Here is a 25,720-nt window from a genome sequence, read left to right as displayed (position 1 = left end):
TTTTTTTTTCCTATCTTTTCTTTCTCCTGTCCTGTGTCCTGTCCTCTCCCGCCTTCTTTCTTTTCTCCCCCCCCCCCCTTCTCCTTTCTTTCTCTTTTCTTTTTTCTTTTTTCTCTCTCTTTTTTCTTTTTATTATTTTTCTTTATAGGCTTCGGCCCACTTTTTTTTAATGAGCTTAGGCCCACCTGTCACGGACAGGGGGACAGGTGGGCCCAGTCCGGCACTGGTCCTAGCCCTGTTTACATCTCATGACCTTAACGAAATCTGGATGTGGCCTTACTATTTAGATCTGACCCAATTTACAGATCTGTTTTACAGAGGTATTCCGATGGTTCACAGATGTATTGGGAGGACTAGCGAATATTCAGCAATCTGTTTCACAGAGAATTACGAGTAGTAATATCTCTGTCAAAGAAGACTGCCTTAACACGTGCCGTCACAGCACGCGGGGTTAATCATTGGCTGAATGGCGCGTGCATTGTTTACATAAGACGTTACTGCTTCGGGCGGAATGCTGCCTTTTAGTCATTTTAATACCCATTTACACTAAATAGGAATTAATTTTTACCTACGTCAAACGCCTTTATTTATTTTTCCAATACATAAAAAAATGTTTTAGAATTTAATTTGTCGCATGAAAAAAGTTAATAGTTCTGGCTCATTACGTCGCATCGGTGCCATCCTTATCAGTGATTGTAGAAGCCTAGCGAAAATTCACTGCTGATCAGTGTGAATATTCAGTGTGCAATTTACAGTTAATAGTCAAAGAGAGGTAACTCTCTTTTTAAAAGCGGACTTACAATAAAGGGAGATCAATCGTGCATCAAATCAAATTGTCTGCGATATCACCTCGATGGAAGCGGACGTAAAATACAACTAACTCATCATCAGCATCAAATCAGTGCACTCGGCAAATCTCGACAGATTCCGGTACCCTATTAGATGCGTAGAATCTGTCGAGGTTTGCCGAATGCAAATCAGTGATAACAACAAAGCATGTCCCAGTAAAGTGTGTTCGTGTTCTGTAGGCATAAAACTGTACGATCCATATATATAGTGTAGATAGTTCCGTGTTCTAGTCCTTCCTAGTATATATTAAAGATGACTACAGTATGGCGGTGGTATTTACGCAGTTTACAGAAATATCCAACTCGAACTATGGCTACCACAACAGGTAAAAGTCTTGGACCATTAATGGATAGCATCAATTCTTCCTCCAACATCCGATGTGGCTGCACGTCTACCACCAGGCACTAGCCCCAGTTGGCGGCATGTCCATAAATTGACCGTAATCTATAAAGAGAGAAGTGGGGTTAACACAGCCACTCGACACAAACAATGCCATTTAGGAACTAACTTATGTCGCAATTTTATTTCAGTAATTTGCTTGTGATGTGAAAATCCCAATAGGGCCTTAGTCGGCTTAGTATTCTGTCCCATCCGAACAACAAGACAGCTATCCTTGCCAGGCTTGCCATCCTGCACCAAATTAGGTCAATTATAAGCTCCCATTTCCATTAACATAACAGTACCATTGGAAAACCAGGCCAGAAAATCCCAATGCAAGCACTTAATAACTCACTGGCACACCTGATGATATAAAGTGTGCATGTTGAATCATTTGACCCCTAAGGCTTCTTCTACTTATAAGTTAACCCAATTAAACTTATTATGTCAGGGTTAAATTTTGTAACCGGTTGATAAAAGGGCATTATGGTTGATGTGACTCCAGTCATTCAAGATCCTATCCCTAAGGGCCTAACCCTATATAGTCCCTAACCCTAAATAAAGGGAGTAGTTCAACCATGATATCCTTACTAGTTTAATTATTTTATAATAGGCATACTCGTTTCATTTTTTATAGTTCAAAATTTCGTTTTACTTGTCTTTACTCCACTAAGATCTGGAAGAGTTGTTATATAACAGGCGTTCTTATTGATGTGAGGAATTAGCCAATGAAACAGTCTGTTACGGCGACTTCTTGGCGTTCTCTGCGCGGAACTGTGGGTAAACCCCTAGAAACGTCAATGCTGGTTGATTAATCAATGTCTGACGCCATACTGTCAAAAGTCGCTCGTTTGACCCCTGACATGAACCCCCACTATTGCTCGTTGAAAATCAAAAGGCTTCTTCGTCTCATGATCTTAAACACTGTGTATAAATTTAAAAGTCAATTGGATATTAACTTTGACCTCTAGAGCATCCACAAGATTTTTTTAAGTGATCAAGGGCCATAACTCTGGCAGTAATTATCGAAAATCGCTGAAAATCAATAGGCTTCTTCATCTCATGACCTTAAACACTGTGTATAAATTTAAACTAAAGTCAATCGGATATTAACTGTAGCCTATAGAGCGTCCACAAGCAATGGTGGACGCCGGACCAACAACAATATACGACCACATTTCAATGTGGACGTATAAAAACGAAACGAATTACAGATCTGTATTTTAATCTGATTGCGTAATACATTAATTATATATTTTCAGGTACCATAATGACATCTGGTGATTTATTAAGTCAGTTAGTAATAGAGAAAAAACAGTATGAGCCCGTGAGAAGTTTACGGTATCTTGGCTTTGGTTTAATATTTTTAGTAAGTATTCGGAATTATCTATTGGTCCATACATCATCCACAATGGCATTTTAATATTTTCCGATAATTACTTTGAAAAATCTGACAAAGTAAATCTGAATTTTTCAGCATGGTTTCCTGTCTTGCCGATGGGATGCAAGATCTTCATTTTTAAACACCCACATTTTTATGTGGACGTATATTGTCGACGTCCGTCTGTATGCCCGTCCGTCCACAATTTGTTTGTGGACACTACAAGTCACAATTTTTATCCGATTTTGACGAAACTTGAATTATAGGTTTATCTCCAAAGATCTCGATATTGGCATGTATCGGAACGTAGCTTCATGGATTATGGCCCTTGATTGTACGATTGTGGACACCCTAGAGGTCACAATTTTTATACGCCCCTGTCTGTCTGTCTGTCCACAATTGTTTGTGGACTCTCTACAGGTCACAATTCTTATCCGATTTTGACGAAACTTGAAATATAGGTTTATCCCCAAAAGATCTTGGCTGCTTTCGATCGAAAATTCATGGATTATGGCCCCTGATTGTACAAAAAATCATGTTTCTCAAATAGCGTAAATATATGGTATATCAAGGTTGTGGACCCTGTAGAGGTCACAATTTTTATCCGATTTGAAAAACCGTATTATTATATCATTGTTACACCCTAAGAACGGCTGAGTTCGAATTTCATGAAAATCGGCCCAAAACTGACAGACAAAATGGCCGCCCTTCATTCTCAAATAGCGTAAATATATGGTAGAGGTCACAATTTTTATCCGATTTTGTTGAAACTTGAAATGTAAGTTTATAACCCAAAAATCTCGGTTCCTTTCGATATTCGCGCGTATCGGACTGTAACTTCCTGAAATATGGCCCTTGATTGTACGAAAAATCGTGTTTTGAGGTTTGTGGACCCTATAGAGGTCATAATTTTTATCCGATTTAAAAAAACGTATGATTATATCACCGTTACACACTAAGGATGGCCGAGTTCGAATTTCGTGAAAATCGGTCCAAAACTGACAGACAAAATGGCCGCCCTTCGTTCTCAAATAGCGTAAAAATATGGTATATATATCAAGGTTGTGGACCTTATAGAGGTCACAATTTTTATCCGATTTTGTTGAAACTTGAAATGTAAGTTTATAACCCAAAGATCTCGGTTCCTTTCGATATTCGTGCATATCGGACCGTAACTTCATGAATTATGGCCCCGGATTGTACGAAAAATCACTTTCTTTTTAGCTTGTTCTCTATTCATCTCTCAAAAATGTGGGCGTATCCTGCCTGGCAGCCGCTGGTTATCCTATTTTGATGAAACTTGAAATATAGGTGTATAACCCAAGGATCTTGGTTCTTTTTGATATTCTATATAAAGTGAGGTCTTACGAACACGTTGGCATGTACATAACAGAACTTTTGAGACGGGGAAAAAAACGCTGTGGGGACAAAATTTCTCTCACACTCACAGCACAAGGAATTATGGCGTACATCTTCATTAACTCAGATAGTTTGGAAAAACAGGACGTTAAAGTTTAAACCCCATTTCATTGCATTTCCCTTTTTACGGACATAACCCAAGAAACTTAAATGATCAAATGCGCATCCTTTGAGAAGTTTCTTTATTTGAAGATAAATCATGAGAGATCAGATAAAGAGCTGGCAGTTCTCACTATAATAGTTAAAAACTATATAATGTAAAGGGAATATGCTGAAAATTTCAGTCAAATTGCTCCACTGTGAACCGAGATATTAGTGATTAATTTTTCGGCCTAGCCTCGGTCATTATTACTAAAGTCGGTCCGATAAAAAACAGTCTCGATTATCCATTTTTTGTTTTAGTCATTGGTGAGTGTTGAGCAGCAGATCTGATTCAAATCCAGTGACTATCCGACACATAAAGATGGCATTGAGAATTGATTATGGTTTTTTTTTCATGTTAATAGATGTCTAATTAATAGGTTATATAACATTTCAGGCCCAAAGAACGATCTGCAATAGGCAGATTTAGCTCTTGCATAATGCATGTTTAACCCATGAATGAAAGTTGAGTAGCAAATCGGATCATAATCAAGTAAATATCGCAGGCTAGCGATGACATCAAGAGTTGATTATGGTCTGGATCAGTTAACTAATGTGTAATTAATAATTTAGAAAACATGTCAGGCCTAAATAATGTATATTTAACTTAGAAAATATGTAAATACCATTTTAGGGACCTTTAATGAGAGGCTGGTATTTATTGTTAGAGAGATTATACGCTGGAACCAGATTGGCGTCATTAAAAATGGTTGTAACAGATCAGGTGAGTTATTAATTTGGTTTTGAATACAATTTAATGGAGCTAAATCGCTAATATTTTGGATCTAGAAATTGACACAAATGGGTCGCAACATATAATATCAATGTAATATGAATGTATATAAACTGATTTACATTCAATACTTTCCATTTATACTCTAATTTCAAATCAGTTATGTTTGGCGAAAAATGCCAGAAGTCTCAATCACATGACAATCTCTAGCATCTGGTTATTCCAGTCTACACTGATAGTATTTATTGCGCATGCTCTCCAAATAAGTATATGGCGTGGGATGGCCGAATAGTTAGCACATATCATAAGGTCTGTCCTTGAGTCAACTGGCCTGGTTTCGATTCCCCCGTTGTACATGATGAGTAGGGTCGCCTGTCCAACCTCATGGGTTGTTTCCTCCCACTGCTAAAGAGAGAGAGAGAAATGGGTTTAACATCCGCTCAACACAAACTAGGTTATTTCGGGACTAACACAGGTTTCAATTTTATTTCAATAATTCGCTTGCGCTTAGGGGTCTTTAGCAGTGGGAGGAAATCGGAGGACCCAGAGGAAACCCACGAGGTTGGATAGGCGACCCTTCTCCTTGTCACGTACAACCGGGGAATCGAAACCCTGCCAGTTGACTCAATGACAGACCACAGCGCACGTGCTAACCATTTGGCCATCCCCAACCACTGCTAAAGACCCCTACGTGCAAGTGAATTATTGAAATAAAAACTGAACCATACATTAGTCCCAAAATGACCTAGTTTGTGTCAAGTGAGAGTTAAAACCCATTTCTCTCTTTCTCTCTCTTTTCATTTCACTTATTGCTACAGATCCTTAAAAACTTTTTTCAGCTAAGCTTTGCACCATTGGTTTGTTTTTCCTTTGTGACTGGTATGGGTTTGTTAAAAGGAGACAGTGTGGCAGATATTAAAAAGACTTTAAATGAGGTATAATTCCATTATTTCAATTTTTGATGACATATTCTTGCTCGATCGTCAAGCCCTGGCCTCTTTACCAGAAAGTTCCGTGTTTGGATCCTGCAAGGACTGAGAATAGCCTTTTGGATTAATTGTTTCAATGGCATTTAGTAATTGAACTAGAATATACAGGTCACAATTCTATGGAATACAATTACTGCTTATAACTGAGCGACGTTTCGACTAGTCTTCTCTAGTCATTATCAAGCTATGATAGAATATGAAAATATAACAAGACAATATGCTCAAACTAAATTCAGACAAAACAGAAGTGTTATTGATTGCCCCTCCGAGAAGATTAAAGAAGAGTAACATTACGTATTTCAAAATTGAAAATTCTAACATCAATCTTTCAAATCCCATTAAAAATCTGGGTGTTATCATGGAAAATAATCTATCAATGGAAAATCAGATCAATTTCCTCTGCAAAACATGTCATTACCACATTCGAAACATTGGTTCAACACGTCATTTCATAACAGCAGATGCTGCAACAACTCTGGTCCGATGTCTTATTCGATCTTGACTAGACTATTGCAATAGTCTATTATCTGGTATAACGAAAGAGCAACAAAATCTACTTCAAAGGATACAAAATTCAGCAGCTAGAATTGTTTCACGAGCAAAAGTTCGCGACCACATTTCACCTGTTTTATCCTCTCTTCATTGGCTTCGCATAAATGTTGCTAGAATTGTAGAAAACTCAACTCTTGCGCTACGAGCATACAGTCAGTGTGGAATAGCGCTATACAAATGTTCACATTATCATTATTATAATATGTACATGTACACAACAATACTTTGTTAATGCTGACCAACTAGAGACAGACGCCCTTCTAATTACCTTGGAGAGAACCTAACTTAAAGATACATTATATAAGATTTAGATACAGAGCTAGCCATTCTTGCTATAATAGTTCCAAAATAGATAATGCAAAATGAATTTATTGAAAATTTCATTCAAATTGCTCCATTGCGAGCGAAGATATTAGCTTTTGAAGGTGTGACAAGGTGTGAGCATTAATTACAACCACTGCACTGGTTGTTTGAAGCTTAGCCTTGCTTCACCATTTTTAGATTAAATCAAAATATGGCTGAACCGTTCTAATCTACATCGAGAGTTGATTATGATCTTGTCACATAAAAGTCTAATTAATAGTTTATATAACATTTCAGGCCTAATGAAAGATCTGCAATAGGCAGATTTAGCTCTTACATAATGTTTGTTTAATTAAAATAATGTCATTATAAAAGTTTAATGCCAATATGGCAACATCCAATACGGCATATAGATCATTTTACCTGAATAGATTAAATGAGTAATTGTTAGACAAAAAGCAATGCTGTCAAAATCACACAACCTTTTCTAGGCGGGGGTTCAACAACTTGGGGTGTGGCAGGGGGTGGGGTCACCCGTTCATAAATTCATGTGCCACAAGAGGTTGCAGCATATACAGCAATTGATGTACAATTTCAGAGTGACGAGCAAATCAATATTCGTCACCATAGCAATTTTTTATGCCAATATGGGAGCAATTGAAAATAGTTTACAATTTGCATGTAAAATTGCCTGTAATTAATTGTTGTTAGATTGACCTTTTATTATTGTATGTTTCAGATCTATTTCGATATATTAATAGCCAACTACCAGGTATATCATTTATATATTACTATTATTAGCTTTCAATAAGTTGAATTTGAAGGGAGCCTCAGTGGCTAAGTGGGTAAGATGCTGGCTCGCTAGTCTGGAGGTTGCGTGTTCAATCCCTGCATTGACACGAGAAAGTTCATCGGAATTTTCCGACGTGGTTTCCCCTTGTCAGTGGTGCAGGACGGAGGGCCTGACAAGGACAACTGTCTAGTCAATTGAATGGGATCAAAAACCGAGGTCCTGTGTATACATTGGTGTGCACGTGAAAGATCCCTTGGCATTTTAGGACTAACACATGGTTCAATTTTATTTCAACAATTCGCTTGTGCATAGGGGTCTTTAGCAGTGGTAGGAAACCGGAAGATCCGAAGAAAACCCACAAGGTTGGACAGGCGACCCTACTCCTTGCTAGATACAACCGGGGAATCGAAACCATGCCAGTTAACTCAATGGCAGACCTTATCATACAGTGCACACGTTCTAACCATTCAGCCATCCAACCACCCTATTTATAATAGGATAGAAAGATAATTAGGATGTTATTTGTAATAGCTTTTATGTTTTGTTGTAGGTGTGGCCAGCTGCTCAGTTGATTAATTTCTACTTTGTACCTCTACAACATAGGTAGGTAAAAAAAAAAAAATACAACCCTTGGGGGCTCATTTATTAAGACGCTTGCTCATTATGAGTAGGTGTTGGGTTCGATTCCTGTGTTTACCGAGAAAGTTCCTCAGGATTTTTCAGCATGCTTCCACCTTGTGTAGTACTACAGACTTCTTTATTTGTTGTGTTCCTTGTGATCGTAAATAATACTACAGCAACAATGATTTCACAGCTTTATTGGTAAACTGGAAATAACTTTACAGGTTCCTCGTTCTCAAATATATAATGGCTTCTTGGAATAATCTGGGGAGAGTCTAATCCAGCTCGCCTCTACACCCTAATTTATACCCCCTAATTTCTGCAGGTCTTCGATAACCTTGACGTTAATTTCCACGCCATATAAGGAATAAAACTCTTTATTTCCCACAAATAAGATAGGAAACATTACCTATTTTTGGTCTATCAACCATAGGTCAATAAACAGCTAGAATTTGATGACTATTTTGACAATGATTATAATTTGACCAAAATATCACTGTTTTTTACGAATAACTATATCCACGTTCATTATGTACGTGTGATTTGACTTTATAGACAAAATTGAAGAGACAATTTTATAAAGAGCCAAAATTGTCTCAAGGGCCAAAGTGCTACACTTGTCAGTGGTACTTAGTTGTTTGGAAAACTGAGGTTCCATTTAAACAGTGTGCACGTAAAAGAACCCTTGACAGAACACCACTGTCAGGGCAAAATTGCCCCCACAGCGCACTTCATTCATTAGCCTGGTTTGGTGCAGAACAGTAGGTTTAGTAAGTTAATTATTAAGATTAACATTTCAGGCCGAAAGAAAGACCTGCAATAGGCAGATTTAGCTCTTGCATAATGCATGTTTAATTCAGATGTTATTTAAAACTTGTACATATTTGTATTTTTCAGGGTGCTGGTAGTGAATTTTGTAGCTTTAGGATGGAATACGTATCTAGCATGGAAATCAGAGAAAAGTAAAAGTTCATCATGATGAGTGATTTAATGGTATATATGGACTAAAAACATATTCAAACTAATTAATTTGTCATAATTTTGCTTCAAATCCTTCTCAAACATTGTAATTGCAAAGGAATGTCCTGCTATAAAAATTCGATCAAACCAGGTCATGTTTACATCACGTGACTTACCTCTCTTGGAAGTCAGAGGAGAATTCATCGCATACATAAGACGATGTTGTCTTTAATCACTTACTATTTATTACAAATATGGAATCCTAATTAAATTCTCGGATTATCCACTACCCACGTCTTTTTCGGTCATTTTTATCTCAGAAAGTGTTGTACGTCTAACTCTTCATAAAGTTTATCAACTTGTACATCAAGCGTTCAATGTTCGCGTGTGACCTTTGACATCACGCGTGCAGAAATTTCTAATCGTCGGGCTGTTGATTAGGGGAACCCTTACATTTTTGTCCTGTATACGCTCCATGAGTGTTTTTCGGGGAATCTAGTATTTTTCTAGTCAGATTGGATATCTCTACTTTCCATATATACAAATATTACCATACTTTTATTGGAAATAACCACCCGATAAATACTTTTCTGGGAACTCATCTTTAATGTCTTGTGATTTTATGATGATAATTAGACCTAATCATTGATTTGTGACCGGAAGATTTGAATGAAATAATCATTGATTTGTGACCGGAAGATTTGAATGAAATAATCATTGATTTGTGACCGGAAGATTTGAATGAAATAATCATTGATTTGTGACCGGAAGATTTGAATGAAATAATCTGTGATTTGTGACCGGAAGATTTGAATGAAATAATCTGTGATTTGTGAACGGAAGATTTGAATGAAATAATCTGTGATTTGTGAGAGGAAGATTTGAATGATATAATCTGTGATTTTTGATATATTTGATTTATGTTCTAGTGTAAAAATGATTCAAATCAGTCACAATATTTTTCATAATATGTGTTCCAGTGAAAAACAATCCAATGGATCCAAAACACTACCCCTCCCCCCACACACACACACACACACCTTCCGCACTTTATTCCTATGTTAAATAATCCAGAAAGCTAACTCCGTAACTTGTGTTCCTGTGTGAAATAATCCAGAAAGCTAACTCCGTAACTTGTGTTCCTGTTTGAAATAATCCAGCAAGCTAACTTCCTAACTTGTGTTCCTGTGTGAAATAATCCAGAAAGCTAACTCCGTAACTTGTGTTCCTGTGTGAAATAATCCAGAAAGCTAACTCCGTAACTTGTGTTCCTGTGTGAAATAATCCAGAAAGCTAACTCCGTAACTTGTGTTCCTGTGTGAAATAATCCAGAACGCTAACTCCGTAACTTGTGTCCTGTGTGAGAAAAAAATTGATTTTGAACATTTTCCCATCCTGTAACTGTTTTCCAGTGTGAAACAAGCTACTCGATTCTGAACAATTTCCCCTCCAATATTTTGTGTTCCACTGTGTATCAAACCACTTGATTCTGAACAATTTTCCCTCCAGTGTTTTGTGTTCCAGTGTAAGATAATCCAATTGACCCTTATTACTTAGATTATATTTTCCACAATTTGTGTTCCAGTGCCAAATAGAGAGAGAGAGAGAGAAATGGGGTTTAACTCCACTCGACACAAACTAGGTCATTTCGGGACTAACATGGTTTAATTTTATTTCAATATTTCCCTTGCGTGTAGGGGTCTTTAGCAGTGGGAGGAAACCACGAAGTTGGGCAAGCGACCCTACTCCTTGTTAGGTACAACCGGGGATTCGAAACCACGCCAGTTGACTCAATGACAGGCCTTATGATACAGCGCACTCATGCTAACCATTCGGCTATCCACCCCCACCCCAGTGCCAAATAGACCAATCAATCCTAAACACTTGACCCCTCAATATTTTGTGTTCCAGTGAAACAGACCAATAAAACAAACACTATACATGTATTCTGATAGTAAACAAACTCTCATTAACCATTTAATAATTATTAAATCATTCACCACCAATCATGTTTAAATATGTTAAAAATCTTGAGTATCTGATGGAATCCTGAGTTGTTTATGGTCTTAAAGGGGAAGACCAACAAAAAAAAACATCGAAGCAGACGAAACACACGTCACTTGCAAGCTGTCAAGCAAACCACGTGATATAAACAATTAGCCATGTGGCGTGAATTGAGACACAGCCTACTGTTCAGTATGAGTGAATTAACACGACGGCTTTGTGTACTTAACGTTAATAAAACATAAATTCGTGTTTATGATATCCTAATAAACAGCCCATTTGATCCGATTTTCGACCAAAGGGCGATGCGTGAACACAATACAGTAGTAAACTTATGCCAAATCTGTATGCTTACTATAAAGCCCAGTCAGCCTGTTGAACCAACTATGTCACTTCCTGTTTTAATAAAAATTAATTTCTCACTTACAAAAACTTTTTTGCTTGTGCTAAAGAGGGGATTATTTATCAATATATATTTATGGTTTATGGAAACCTTGTTGAAAATCGTTGGTCTTCCCCTTTAAAGGGGCAGTATAGAAGATAAGATAAAGAGCTGGCAGTTCTCACTATGATAGTTAATAAACGAGATAATGTAAAGGGAATATGCTAAAAATTGCTCCACTCTGAACCAAGATATTAGCGTTTGAATTTTAGGCTTAGCCTCGATCATCATTACTGAAGTTGTTACAATAAAAAAACATAGTATCAATATCCATTTTTGGATTTAATCATCGATGAGCAATGCGCAGCAAATCGGATTCAAATCCAGTGAAAATCTCACACATAAGATGACATCGAGAGTTGATTAAACCTACATTAATTAAACCTACATTATTCTAGAGCTAAATCTGCCTATTGCAGGTCTTTCTTTAGGCCTATGTTATCTTAAGTATTAATTAGACATTAATTAACTCGTCCAGACCATAAATAACTCTCGGTGGCATTCCGATTTGCTGTTTGATTTCCATTCATAATTTAATCAATAAATGGATAATTGAGACTATGTTTTTTATCCTACCGACTTTAGTAATGATGATCGAGACTAGGCCGAAAAATCAATCGCTAAAATCTTGGTTCATAGTGGATCAAATTGACTGAAATTTTCAGCCAATTCCCTTTACAGTATCTAGTTTTTAACTATTATAGTGAGAACTGCCAGCTTTTTGTCTAATGTATGTTTAATGTATCTATAATGTATGTTTAATGTCTAATTAATGATTTAGATAACATTTCAGGCCTAAAGACAGACCTGAAATAGGCAGATTTAGCTCTTGCATAATGCATCATTAAACGAATTAAAGCATTTAAATTCATGTATGTATAAATGTGCTAATTTTAGTCAAATATTGTATATGTCCAATTAGTATTTCTCTATTATGCCACTATGTTGCAGGAGACTAATCAGCATTTAAATAAAGGAGCTCAGTGAATTGTATATTTGAGCAAAATTTATTTCTGTATATCTCTTAATTTCTCTGTTATGGAAGTCCAATCAGCATATTTTCTTATTTAGATTCAACAAAAACCCCCAGGAAACTGTTGTTGGTCAGGGTGTTTAATGTCTGCTTCCACCAAGAGCGATATCGCAGACAAGTTTTAATATTTGCATTATCTTAGTGCATGTGCAGGTGTCTTTCCTGTGGGAGGAAACCACATACTACCTCTAAGCCACATACGCTAGTGATCGAAGTGTGACACTCTACACCCTATTAACCCTTTAGTACTGGTACTTGGACCACCCAAAACTGACAATTGGGTGGGGTTCCTTATACAGTCCGTTGGAAATCTCCCGGAAAACCAAAGAAAAAACTCAAACTAGCACATTGGAAGAACAAAGTAAATTAGAAATCTTGCCCAGACAGCCGCGCTACGGTCTACTCTTATATTGAATTCCAACTGCCAAGGGATCTTTTACGTGCACGCCATTGGTACACAGGACTTTGGTACTCTGTCCTATCCAATTGACTAGACAGCTGTTGTTGTCAGGCCCTCCATTCTGCACTACTGAAATAGAGGAACCATGACGGAAAATCCCAATGAATCAGGGAAGCGAGTCAAATTAGTTTAGTAGAATAGAAGGATATCACTCGAAATACCGAGCATGATGTATTTACTGACGAAATTTTTGAATAAAAATCATTGTACCCTTTGGGGTTGGGGGGGAAGGATGAGACCCCCTTCCACAAACCTTTTGTTTAAATAATTAGACATTTATCAGGTGTTGATGTTTGATGATACTATGGGTTAATATCAAGGGAGATAACTGGAATAGGCTTGACAATCGCATTTGCTGTATACAGTAAACTTCACACAAGTCGGATCTTAGTGGACTGACCAATTTTATCCGAGGTAAGCGAAGATCCGAGTTAGCCCAAGACCGAAATTCAATCTTAGCTCCATTAGAAATAAACTGCAAGAGCCGGATAATTATTGATTCAAAGGCACATTTCAAGCTTTTGTTCGTATGAGCGAGTAGAGGAAAGTATTTTGCGGCTCTGTGCATGAAATACCTAACCAAATTTTAGACCATCGGGACAAAACTGACAATAAAATTCTGAAAATACTGTCGATCCGACTTAGGCGAAAGAAAAAAAGCCGGATTAGTTCAAATGGACGAAACATTTTGATCGGAGTTGAGCAAAGATTTGACTGAGAACGTACCGGATCAATGGGTCCAACCAAACGATTTTATCGAGGGTTGAGCAAAGACCCGACTTATGCGAGGTTTACTGTATTTTGGCAAGTTTTCCACAAACAAACTCTTGTCTATACAATTGAAGTAAAATAATGAGGTTATTTAAATTTAATTAAAAAAGAAATGGAGTTTAACGTCCTACTGTTCTGCTCCGACTAGGCTAATGAAGCCAAGCATACTCCATGCTGTGAGGGAAATTTTGTCCGGATTCCAACTGCCAAGGGATCTTTTACGTGCACGCCAATGAAATGGGGTTTAACGTCCTACTCCGATTGGGCTAATGAAGACTGGCATACACCATACAGTGTGCTATGAAGGAAATTTGCCTGGGCAGCAGCACTATGGCCTACTCTTACATCGAATTCCAACTGCCAAGGGATCTTTTACATGCACGCTAATTGTTTACACAGGACCTCAGTCTTTTCATTGGCCAAGACCTAAAATCTGTGTTAGGATTTTACGTCTCGGCAATAAATTTCCCAAATCATTCAATTCAGGGAGGGGATAAAAGAAAGAAAACAAAAAATATTTGTTTTATAAATATATTTTTAATTGCTTGGAGTTTCATTGTCTTTCTTACAATTTGTTTAAATAAATATCTTGGGGGTTTTTTTTTATCCAATCAAATCTGATGTTAGTCATTACATGTATACATACAGAAAGTTAATAAATATCTTGTTTTTTATCCAATCAAAACTGTTGTTGTTACTCATCACATCCAGACATATAAAGAGTCCAGGTTTAACTAAGCCTCATTGTCTGACATAAAATACAACTAACACACACACTAAGCCTTCTAGTCTATGATATCATCCAAGGTGGATTAAGCCTACTATGTGGCTTCTCTGGCAAGTTTCTTATCTAAAAAGCACTCAATTGTGATATCATCAAGGTGGACTAAGCCTACTAGGTGGCTTCTCTGGCAAGTTTCTTATCTAAGAAACACTACCGGTGTGCAGACCTAAAACCCTAACAATCAACTGTGATTGGGTGACAAAATGGCTTTTTTTGTCTGATCTTAGTTACAGTTTCTTACACAATTCCTGTTTCTGACCCATTATTTGTTATGTAGAACTATCATTTCATTTATTTTCAATGTATCTAATCTTATGGTCCAGCTACAATATGCTCTATTATAAAAGCAGTGGGCTTGTTTTATTTTGTCCAATAAAAACGTTAAGGTTTCATTTATCCATGAAATTTACAGAGTTCAATTTTGGATGAAACCCATCGTCTTTAAAATTCTCATACAAAAACAAAAATATTGCAAGTAGCAGAGCTCAAACTGTTAGAATATCTAAATTAATTCACACGCTCAAGAATTAATATGATAAATGGAGGAGGTTAGATCGGAGATGACCTAGCACATGTGACATATCGTCGGTGAAGTGTCAAAAGGGTTTATTTTGGGAAATTAGTCAAATACTTTTTTGCATTTTGAAAATCTCCCAATATGCACATTTCTGTCTAAGCTGTGTACCTCTACGCCAATTAGAACTGTTCTGGGTATCATGTGTCCAAATGTATCTTGGTTTGTGGAAATTTTGAAATGCAAAAGGTTCTATTTCTTAATTTTTAGAAATTCTTAGATACACCCTTTTGACACTCCACCGACGATATGTTGAGTTAGGGTTAAGGTAAGGGTTAGGGCTGCAAATTTTGTCAAGGTCTTGAGATGTAAACAGAGCTAGCACTAACCCTAACCCCAGCCCTTACCCTAACCCACAAATGAGCTTTTAGAACCATTTTTGTCTATTTCGAAGTTCCAAAAAATACAGCCATACACCCTTTAATACACATACTCAAGAATTAATGTTTAACAGGACTAATGCCAACAAAATATTCTGGCTTCCATGACTCAATTCCACTTTGATTTTCATTAACAGAGAGGATGTTGTGTATAAATGGATATATTCAATTCCGCTTTAAGTTTCATCAACACACAGGATATAGATATAAATAGATATATTCAATTCCGTATTAATTTTCACATCAACACAAAGGATGTTATGTATACCGATACGTAAATGGATATATATTCAATTCCGCTTTAATGTTCATAACCACACACATACTTAAACCGATATCACCAACACGCTCGTTTTAAACCGGACATTTGATTATAATCGACCAATTGTCTCCACACTATACGACTAACGCGCCATCTATGTTGTAATCCTCTTGGTCGCGATGTTACAACACATCTAGAATGCATACGGGATGGACAACTGTCTCTTGGCATAGCATGGATTTCTTTATCAGCTATTTCCTACAAAACAAAACATAAATTAAATAAATGTCCTAGTTTCTACACTGACTTTTCTTAAGGAAACGGGCATATGCCAAACTGTGTGCTATAATGGGAATTTTGCCTGGACTGGTACATGTAATTATTAAATGAAAAGTGAAATGAGGTTAAATGTCCACTCAACACAAACTAAGTCATTTCGGGACTAACATATTGTTCCATTTTATTTCAATAATTTGCTTGCACGTAGGGATCTTTAGCAGTGGGAGGAAACCGGAGGACCCAGAGAAAACCCCACAAGGTTGGACAGGCGACCCTACTCCTTGTCACGTACAAGCAGAGAATCGAAACCATGCCACTTGACTTAATGACAGACCTTATGATACAACGCACACACGCTAACCATTCGGCCACACAACTCCTTTTACAATTTAGCCTAAAAACTTAGGAGGAACATAGGTGTACCACATATTTATTATCTGTGGAATAACTAAGTCGTACTTCTGAATCCATTTTAACTTTACCTGCAATTCTCTGGGTAAAATGGTATTTTTACGTAAAGAATTTATCCGCTGTCTTTCTGGATAAAACTCCTTCACCATGGCACGCCGTTTCAAGTCCCTGCGCATCAGAGCATCCCAATGTCTATTTCTAACTTGTTGGCTGCTGATTTGAGCAGCCGGCCTCAATAATCCAATTACTGTCTGCCACATCTGTGAATAAAAGATATGAAGAATATAATCAAAGATAGGTTGCCAGGCAATGAGAGAGAGAGAAAAATGAGATGTAACCTCTATTCGATAAAACCTAGGTCATGTTGGGACAAACATTGTTCAATTTTATTTCAATAATTCTCTTTCGCATTGGGATCTTTAGCAATGGCAGGAAACTGGCGGACCCAGAGAAAACCGAGGTGACCCTATTCCTTGGCACTACAAGCAGGGAATCCAAACTAACAAATCCATTCACCCACAGTATCTAAATTGTTTCAATGGCATTTAGTTATTGAATATGAAATACACAGGTCAAAATAATTATACCATTCATTACTGAGCATCGTTTCAACTAGGCTTCTCTTGGCTTTATCAATATCATTCAGTAATAAGCAGTAATTCCACTGAATTGTCACCTATTGACACAGTACCTAAGCAATCCATAAAGATTGTCGCCAGCCTGGAGGTTGGTGTTCTATCACTGCATTGCCCGAGAAAGTTCATCTTGATTTTCCGGCGTGCTTTCCCTTTGTCAGTGATGCAGGATGGAGGGCCAGACAAGGACAGCTGTCTAGTCATTCGAATGGGACGGAAAAATGAGGTCCCCTGTACACATTGGTGTGTGTATAAAAGATCCCTTGACATTTGGAATTTGATATAAGAGTAGGCCCTAGTGCCGCTGTCTGGGCAAAATTCCCCTCATGCCGGTCTTCATTAGCCCAGTTTGCAGCAGAATAGTAGGACGTTAAACCCCATTTCATTTCCATAAAGTTCAATTGTTGAGTGTTTTAGATTCTTTCACTATTTTTAATCATTTAAAAATTAATTTTTCAAGTTTAAACATTAACTTGTTATTTTAGCTATTTTCCTGTGTGAGTCAACTTTCAAAGCTAATTTTACAGGAAACGAACAAAGATATGGCTTTTAATAATGTTTGTTCAAACAATACCCATTGATACATTATACATGTGGTAAGTATCAATTTTTTGGCTCTTAGTCTTCGGGCACTTCATACAAATTTGATAGTGACTTTTTAATCTATATTATATTCTCTTACAAACCTGATAATTCCAAGAATATTGTTTGACTAGAAAATATAAAATCAGTACACCAAAATCGAGTCATAGACTATAGAAGAGTAGTTTCAAAACTTGCGAAAGGGCACCCCCTATTCAAAAGATTATATCTCAGTCAATATTAATGCTCTAGTCATAACTTTGCAGTTTTACATAAGTCTGTATGTAATATAACATATTTTTCATAATATTCTGAGGGGGTCACATTACAAGCCACTGGTCCACTTGATATGGAATGACCAATTGTAGTCAGGTCCTATAAGTATAACAATTTCAACTGATCTGCTACTACGGAACTACTAGTACTTGACATTTTGATACATGTCCTCGAAAAGGCCTTAATAAAATTAAAAACACAAACAGACAAATATGAGTCGGACAAAACCAGAATTTGTGATGGAATGTAGGAAAGGTCTTATTTCTAGTCTTGACAATAGCTTTTTTCCAGTAGCATTTAGTAATTGACCTGGAATGTACAGATCACATTTCTATGGAAAACAATTACTGCTTATTGAGTGATGTTATTTGATAATGACTAGAGAAGCCTATTCAAAACGTCGCCCAGTCATAAACAGTAATTGTAATCCACAGACCCGTGACATATGTATCAGTAATGGAATTTTCACTGGCATTACAAATTGAGATATTTGATAATACATATAGAGAGAGAAATGGGGTTTAACGTCCACTTGACACAAACTGGGTCATTTCAGGACTAACACATGGTTTAATTTTATTTCTATAATTCGCTTGCGCTTAGGTGTCTTTAGCAGTGGGAGGAAACCGGAGGACCCAGAGAAAACCCACGAGGTTGGACAGGCGACCCTACTCCTCGTCACGTACAACCGGGGATTCGAAACCGCGCCAGTTAACTCAATGACAGACCTTATGATACAGCACGCACGTGCTAACCATTCGGCCATCCAACCCCACTATTTCATAGAATTGTGACCTATGTATTGGTAATAATTGTTTGATCATGTTGGTATAACTACTGGATGAAATTGAGCCACAAAATTTCAAATTTCATTATAATACATATATGGTTGGACAGCTGGTGAACCAGACGGGGGGGGGGGGGGGGGTAAAACCTAAACAATAGGTCATGCTTCAAGACACAGTAGAATAGAGAAACAATGAGATTATGTAATGACATCCCTTGAAATCTAGGTACAAACAATATGAGGTGTGTATATCTTTATGACATGCTTTAAATCCTTCCAGACATAGAGCCGTTTCTAGTTAATAACACTGCCTTATCCCCCAGATAATCATTTAGATCTCAAATAACACTTTAATTTTTCACCATATCAACAAGGTCCTGTCCTTTTAACATTAAATGAGAGAGAGAGAGAGAGAGAGCGAGCGAGTTTAACATCCCATTGACAAAAACTAGGTCATTTTAATAATTCAGAAGTGTGAAGAAATCCCAGGGAGAGAGAGAGAGAGGGGGGGTTTAACATCCACTCTTATTCAACACAAACTGGGTCATTTCGAGACTAACATGGTACAATTTTACTTCATTAATTCGCTTGTGCGTAGGGGTTTCTAGCTGTGGGAGGAAACCACAGGATTCTGAGAAAACCCATAAGGTTGGGCAGTCGCCTCTAAGTCATGTTCGCTAGCTAGGATTTTAAATAAAATATATATAAACCACACATTGTCCAAAAATAATGAAAACCTTATCCATCTGTCTAGCAAATGAAATGAAATGGGGTTTAACGTCCCACTGTTCTGCTCCGACTGGGCTAATGAAGACAGGCATACGCCATACGTTGTGCTGTGAGGGAAATTGTCTGTACAGCGGACAGCGGCACCATGGCCTACTCTTATATCGAATTCCAACTGCCAAGGGATCTTTCACGTGTACGGGTCCTCGGTTTTTCGTCCAATCCAAACGCCTAGACAAAATCTTTTTTAAGGATGCAAGACATTTGCGGTTCCACTGCCTACAGGCATTCTATTTCTAATCCCCTAAACATCCAATAAATAGATAGAATTCAATGACCATTGCATTGAATACCACTCGGGTTATTCAATGGTTTAAGAGAGTATTCCTGCGCAAGTATTTCACGAGCGAGACAGTGAGAGAGAAAATGAGATTTCAAGTCCACTCGACAGAAACTAGGTCATTTTGGGACTAACATGGTTTAATTTTTTATTTCAATAATTTGCTTGTGGGTAGGGGGGTTTAGCAGTGGGAGGAAACGGGAGGAGGACCCCGAAAAAACCAACGAGGTTGGATAAACTCAAGTGAACCACTGAATAACCCGAGCGGTATTCAATGGTCATTGAGTTCTGTTTTTATTCTATAACTACATGCAAATCTTAAAATATACTGTACTATCCAGATTATCAACAAAAAAAATAACCACCAATAACGTTAAAATTCATCATAGTTTCTGCCCCTTTTAATTTTTTACAAAAATTGTGGTTGCCTAGTGGTGACGTCATCAATTTGACCTGAAAGTGATGTCATTCTGGACAAAAGTAGTATGTGTCCAAGCCATTGAATACAACCATAGGTTATTCAATGGCTGTATTCAATCATAAGCTTGTATTTGCATGTAGTTATAGAATAAATGCTAATCAATGGGGGGTTTTCCTCGTATTCGTATGCCCTGCTGTTTACTGAATAATGTAAGAAGCAGAGAGAAAGTGTTTTTTATCTTGATGTCAACATGTGTTCCACATATTGATTTAAACAAATCAAATACTATTTACTGGTATCCAAGTAAATGTCACAAGATACTACTGTGTCCTGCTGACACCTAAATCAGCTATAATACACATCTGTAATATGTTATTTAATCATTAAAACAGATTAAAGATACATTAGTTCAGAGTTTTATAAAGAGCTGGCCATTCTTGCTATAAAAATTCAAAAACAGATAATAAAAAAGAGAGAAAATGTTGAAAATTTCAGTCAAATTACTTTGTTCTCAACGGAATTGTCACTGTTGGAAGTTTGGACTAGAAATAGGCATCAATTTTGTCTGCACCGTCTATGAGAATTGGCAATCGTTTGACAGACGATAACTCTACCAACATATTCTCAATTATCAAGTAACATGCTCAATGGCTATGGTACCCTCACTTGGCAGGCCTTTCATCACCAGTTTCCAGTTTTGACATCAGCAACTAACGGTAAACATTAGCTTGGTCCGCCATTTATTGATTTAATTTTAAATGGACGACTGTTTAAAATCCAAACTGTATCCAAGCCATCCGTGGGTCTACAGAGTTGATTTGTGCTTGTCGTGTAAATAAAGGTCTAATTAATAATTGCTATAACATCTGAAGCCTAAATAAAGACTTGCAATAGGTGATTTAGCTCTGGCATAATGTATGTTTAAGAATTCCAAAAAATCCTAAACCTAAATTAGGTTTGGTCCTACTTCCTTAATGAGAGAAATGGGGTTTTTTCCGTGCCATCCGAACGACTAGACAGCTGTCCTTGTCAGGCCCTCCATCCTACGACCTACACCACATGTTTTAAAGGTCAAAGTTGAAAGTGCATAACATACATGTAAGATATATGACACATGAAGCCAATAATACAGCAGGATAGTAATTTAGGTTCAAAGGCTTACATCTACATCAAATGATAGATAAATATCCAGATAAAAATATACCAAGATTACAATCACTACTTGGTACAATTCATAGAGAGATAGAAATGGGGTTTAACATCCACTCCACACAAACTAGGTCATTTTGGGACTAACATATGGTTCAATTTTATTTCAATAATTTCCTTGCGCGTTTGGGACTTTAGCAGTGGGATGAAACAGGAGCACCCAGAGAAAACCCATGAGGTTGGACAGGCGACCCTACTCCTTGTCACGTACAACCGGGGAATCGAAACAATTCCAATTGACTCAATGACAGACCTTATGATACAGTGCGCAAAGGCTTACCATTCCGCCGCCACCCCCCCCCCTCCTCTGGTACAATTAAAGCCTGTCCTTTGATGGATTTGACTAAGAAGTTAAGCATGAGCAACTTTTCAAATGAGAGAGAGGTCAATTGTAACCGACATGGTATAATTTTGTTTCAATAATTTAGCAGTGGAAGGAAACCGCACAGCTGGGTAGGTGACCTAGTCCTTGTTACATATCAGCTGTGAATCAAATCCACTTAACGTGACTCAATGATTAACCTTATGATCTAAACAGGCACGCCCCCCCCCCTCAGCGATACTGGTCGTCACTGATCAGACCAGCACCTGCAAGCAGCAATGGGATTCCCAGATTTTAGTTTCTGTTTAATGAGGCTGTGACGAAGACTCTGGGGACTACACCAAACCACTAATGCATGCGGCACTCTGATGATTACCCTTAAGGCTTTGCTCCAATTTATGCCCCCCCCCCTTGACAAAATCCTGGATCCGGGCCTGCTAAAGCATAGTGTTTGCCAATTCATTCAGTCGCCCTAACATGGCTATGTATATATATATATAAACAATAAAAATAGATCTATAGGTATATACAAAATATAATAAGACTTTGGTAGAATGACAAACAATGATGAAATATCTTTCACAACACAATGAAATACCTGACTATAAAACCGCAAGTTGTCCTTACAGTAATTTTGTATTAAGTTAATATGTATTACAGTTAGTACTAAAGAAAATACTGCATCGTTTTAGGTGAAAATAGGTGAGTTACAAGATTCAAAATTTTAAATTAATTTTTAGCATAGGGTCAAAATAGGGTCACAAGTTTTTTTGTTTTTTTTTTTTTTTAGTAGACAACTTACTTTCTTTTGATTACAGATTTTATGCGGGATTTGCATTTTCACTAAGGCCACATCAATTTTAAGGCCAGTAAAATATATATCAAATTTCTCACTAATTAAACACTTGTACTAAGGACACATCGATTTAATTTGTGTTCTCAAGATCTTAATAAATAAATACCCACGTGAAAGATAGTTTTGTTAAAAATTTCTAAACTGTATAATTTATAACAAAAGGCTTTTGAACAGCATAAACCAAGTACTTCAGGTGGATTTTAAAGGAGCTAAATCGCTAATATTTGGCATCTAGAAATGGACACAAATACATGTAGGTTGCAATGCATATAATAGTTTAATATGAATGTATAGAAACTGATTTACATTCAATCATTTCTGTTTTTACTGTAATTTCTAATCAATTACGTTCGGCACAAGAAGAGTGCAAATTTTAAAATGTTCATTTTGTCTTAGGTATTGGATGTCAGAAGCCCACCTTTTTACGGTAAGATAACAACATCAATGTTGATTTAAACTGACCAGTTAGTCCTGTTTGCAATATCGAAGACTGTGGATAGGTTAATTAATGTCTTAATAATTTAGATAATATTTCAGGCCTAAAGAAAGACCCGCAATAGGCAGATTTAGCTCTTGCATAATGTATTGTTTACATAAGTATTTTTCCATAAATAAAATAGTAATGTTTTACATATGTTCCTAGAGAACAAAAAATCAAATTGGTGTGACCTTAGTCTTTAACATGATTTATCTTCAATTTTATGGTTTGCCTTAAGCCTTCCAGGCTCTTAATCCATCAAATGGATCATAACAGTCCAGACAGAAAAACCCTAGGTAAAAGACTGGGGGCATGCTTTAAAGCATTGATATGTCAAAAAGGAAATTGGGAATAAAAGGTAATTGTTTTAAAACTTAATCCTATGACAATAAAACTAACTGAGGAAGAGTCAAAGATGTTCAATCAAATTACATAATCAAATGAGGTGTTAATGTATCTCTATCTCTTAAAGAATAGCCAACACCAAATATGGTTCAGTGTTTTCTACATGGTCAAAATGAAGCCAATCAATGATTAACTGACAGGAATTTTTCAACCAATGAAAACAATTAAAAGGAACTATGGGTGGATCTTTAAGGGTATACATTTACTTAAATTAACGAAACGGTCCTTAGCTCTTTCATTATCATCATTCATCTTCATCTGGTAAGTTTGAACTTTTCACAAGAATTCTGTATTAATTTGATAATTTGTTTTTAATTTCTTGCAATGCCTGTGTGGTTTGTCTTGCCCGCAGGTTTTGACTGTTTAGTTTGTCTTGTCTGTCGGTTTTGTTTTGCGAGTATTGTGATCCTTCTGCACATACTAATATTATAAATATAACACTGCTGGAATATCAAATTTGTTCATTTCTTTTAAACTGACCATAATAATAGATTTGTACCTTTTTCAACAGTTCCGGTTAGGGTTATAACTAATTCAAATTTATTTCGATCATTTCCATTAGCCATGTTCTGGTATTTTCTACAGAAAAAATGAAATGTGGTTTACTGATTCCTTCCAGCGTACAAACTCTGATTTGATGTTTTGACTAAAAACATTCAAACTAATTTGTCTATGAAAATTTTGCTACATGAATACCTCTCAAAACAACTACTGGGCCAATGATGACGGACATAGAATGTGCTATGAGGAAAATTTTGTCTGGATATTCTAGAGAAAGAAAGGACTATTTGCTGGAAAAGTGAGGTACAAAGCCCTCTCTGGAGATTCAAACACTCCCCAGAGAAAATGTAATTCCAACAGTGTACTATAAGGGAAATTTTGATTTGGTACCAAGTCAATGCCATCGTGAACGCCAAAGTGTACACAGGACATCAGTTTTTTGGGTCCCATCCAAACGACTAGACCCTGCCCAGAGAGGACTTTGTAATGTAACGAGCCTGGGAATGAAAATGAATTCCAGTTATTTAGTTATTAAACTACAAGCAATAGCTGACCAGGTGTTTAAGGTCTTTGTGCATCATACAGGGGTTGAAATGTTTGTAAAATTTTACTTGTCTCAGGTGACAAGTAGAAATATTTTTTACTTGTCACTTGGTCATTTCAAGTTGTCACCACTGATTTTCGTTTTTAATAAAAAAAAAAAAAAAAAAATTAATAATAAATAAATTTGTTGTATTTCAATTTCATTTGTAAGAGATGCTTACAATCAGACTCCGCGTTCACTTTAGTACATTTTGGCGGAAGTAATGAAACAAATGACGACCGTTTTCTCACTCAAGAATCTTCGCTATTCCGACTCGTTTGTTGTCCGCACGTTTCCGACTCATGGTGATAATATAATTTGAAATAATACGGTATCCTCAGGCATGCGTGTGTATTTTACATTCCAAATGAACCACGGCAAACGGAATTCAACAATCAAAATATTTAATTTTCTTCGGAAAGAATTTTCTAATATATTTTATTTCCTAAGACAAAACGAAACATCAAATGATACTGATAGGCTTTATAATTGATGTATGCCGCCGGTTCGTCTTGTGGTTGTGATTGGCATTCAAATTTCAATGTAATTAATGGTCAAGCAAGGCCATATACATGTATACGATTAGAATTTTAAGATTTTTTACCGCCATGTACCTCAAAACATTATCGACAAATTAAATTTTAATCACAACTTCCATTTTAATATCGTAAATCGCCAATTTAACGACCTACAGCTGAGCCATGATTGCCATGAAGTTATGTAATATTGACTGTGATTGGGTGATTAAAAAGGAATAGCCAATTGCATTACGGCTTTCACAGACTCAGTAGTGTTACTATTTTAATGCAAAGAAACCTTTCCCAGACGTATGGAGCTTACTTAAAAGGACCATATAAGTTTCAGTCTTGTTAATCGAAGAGAAATTCGCCACGACACTACTATGGAGACAAACGGACAGATTGTCGAGTGCTGTTAAATAACGTCTAATTATTTGTTTTAAAATGAAAAGTTCCCCTCTTCCAATTTTATTGGAATGGATAAAACAGACATACATTTTTACTATTTTAGCCTAATTTTTATTGATATTATTCTAGATTTTTTTTCTACTTGTCCATTGAA

General features: G+C 36.7%; 1 protein-coding gene across 1 annotated transcript; it reads left to right on the top strand.

Annotated features, from left to right (window-relative positions):
- Positions 1 to 915: 915 nt before the first annotated feature.
- LOC126821858 (protein Mpv17) lies at positions 916 to 10,768 on the top strand. Its single transcript, XM_050550407.2, has 7 exons — positions 916 to 1,174; positions 2,490 to 2,596; positions 4,803 to 4,892; positions 5,741 to 5,836; positions 7,485 to 7,517; positions 8,089 to 8,141; positions 9,057 to 10,768. Exons 1-7 carry the CDS (start codon positions 1,102 to 1,104, stop codon positions 9,136 to 9,138), a joined length of 534 nt encoding a protein of 177 aa, XP_050406364.1. The 5' UTR covers positions 916 to 1,101; the 3' UTR covers positions 9,139 to 10,768.
- The last annotated feature ends 14,952 nt before the right edge of the window (positions 10,769 to 25,720 follow it).

This window comes from Patella vulgata, chromosome 1 (genome assembly GCF_932274485.2).
Source record: "Patella vulgata chromosome 1, xgPatVulg1.2, whole genome shotgun sequence".
Taxonomy (NCBI): domain Eukaryota; kingdom Metazoa; phylum Mollusca; class Gastropoda; family Patellidae; genus Patella; species Patella vulgata.
This window is presented reverse-complemented; position numbering and strand designations above follow the sequence as displayed.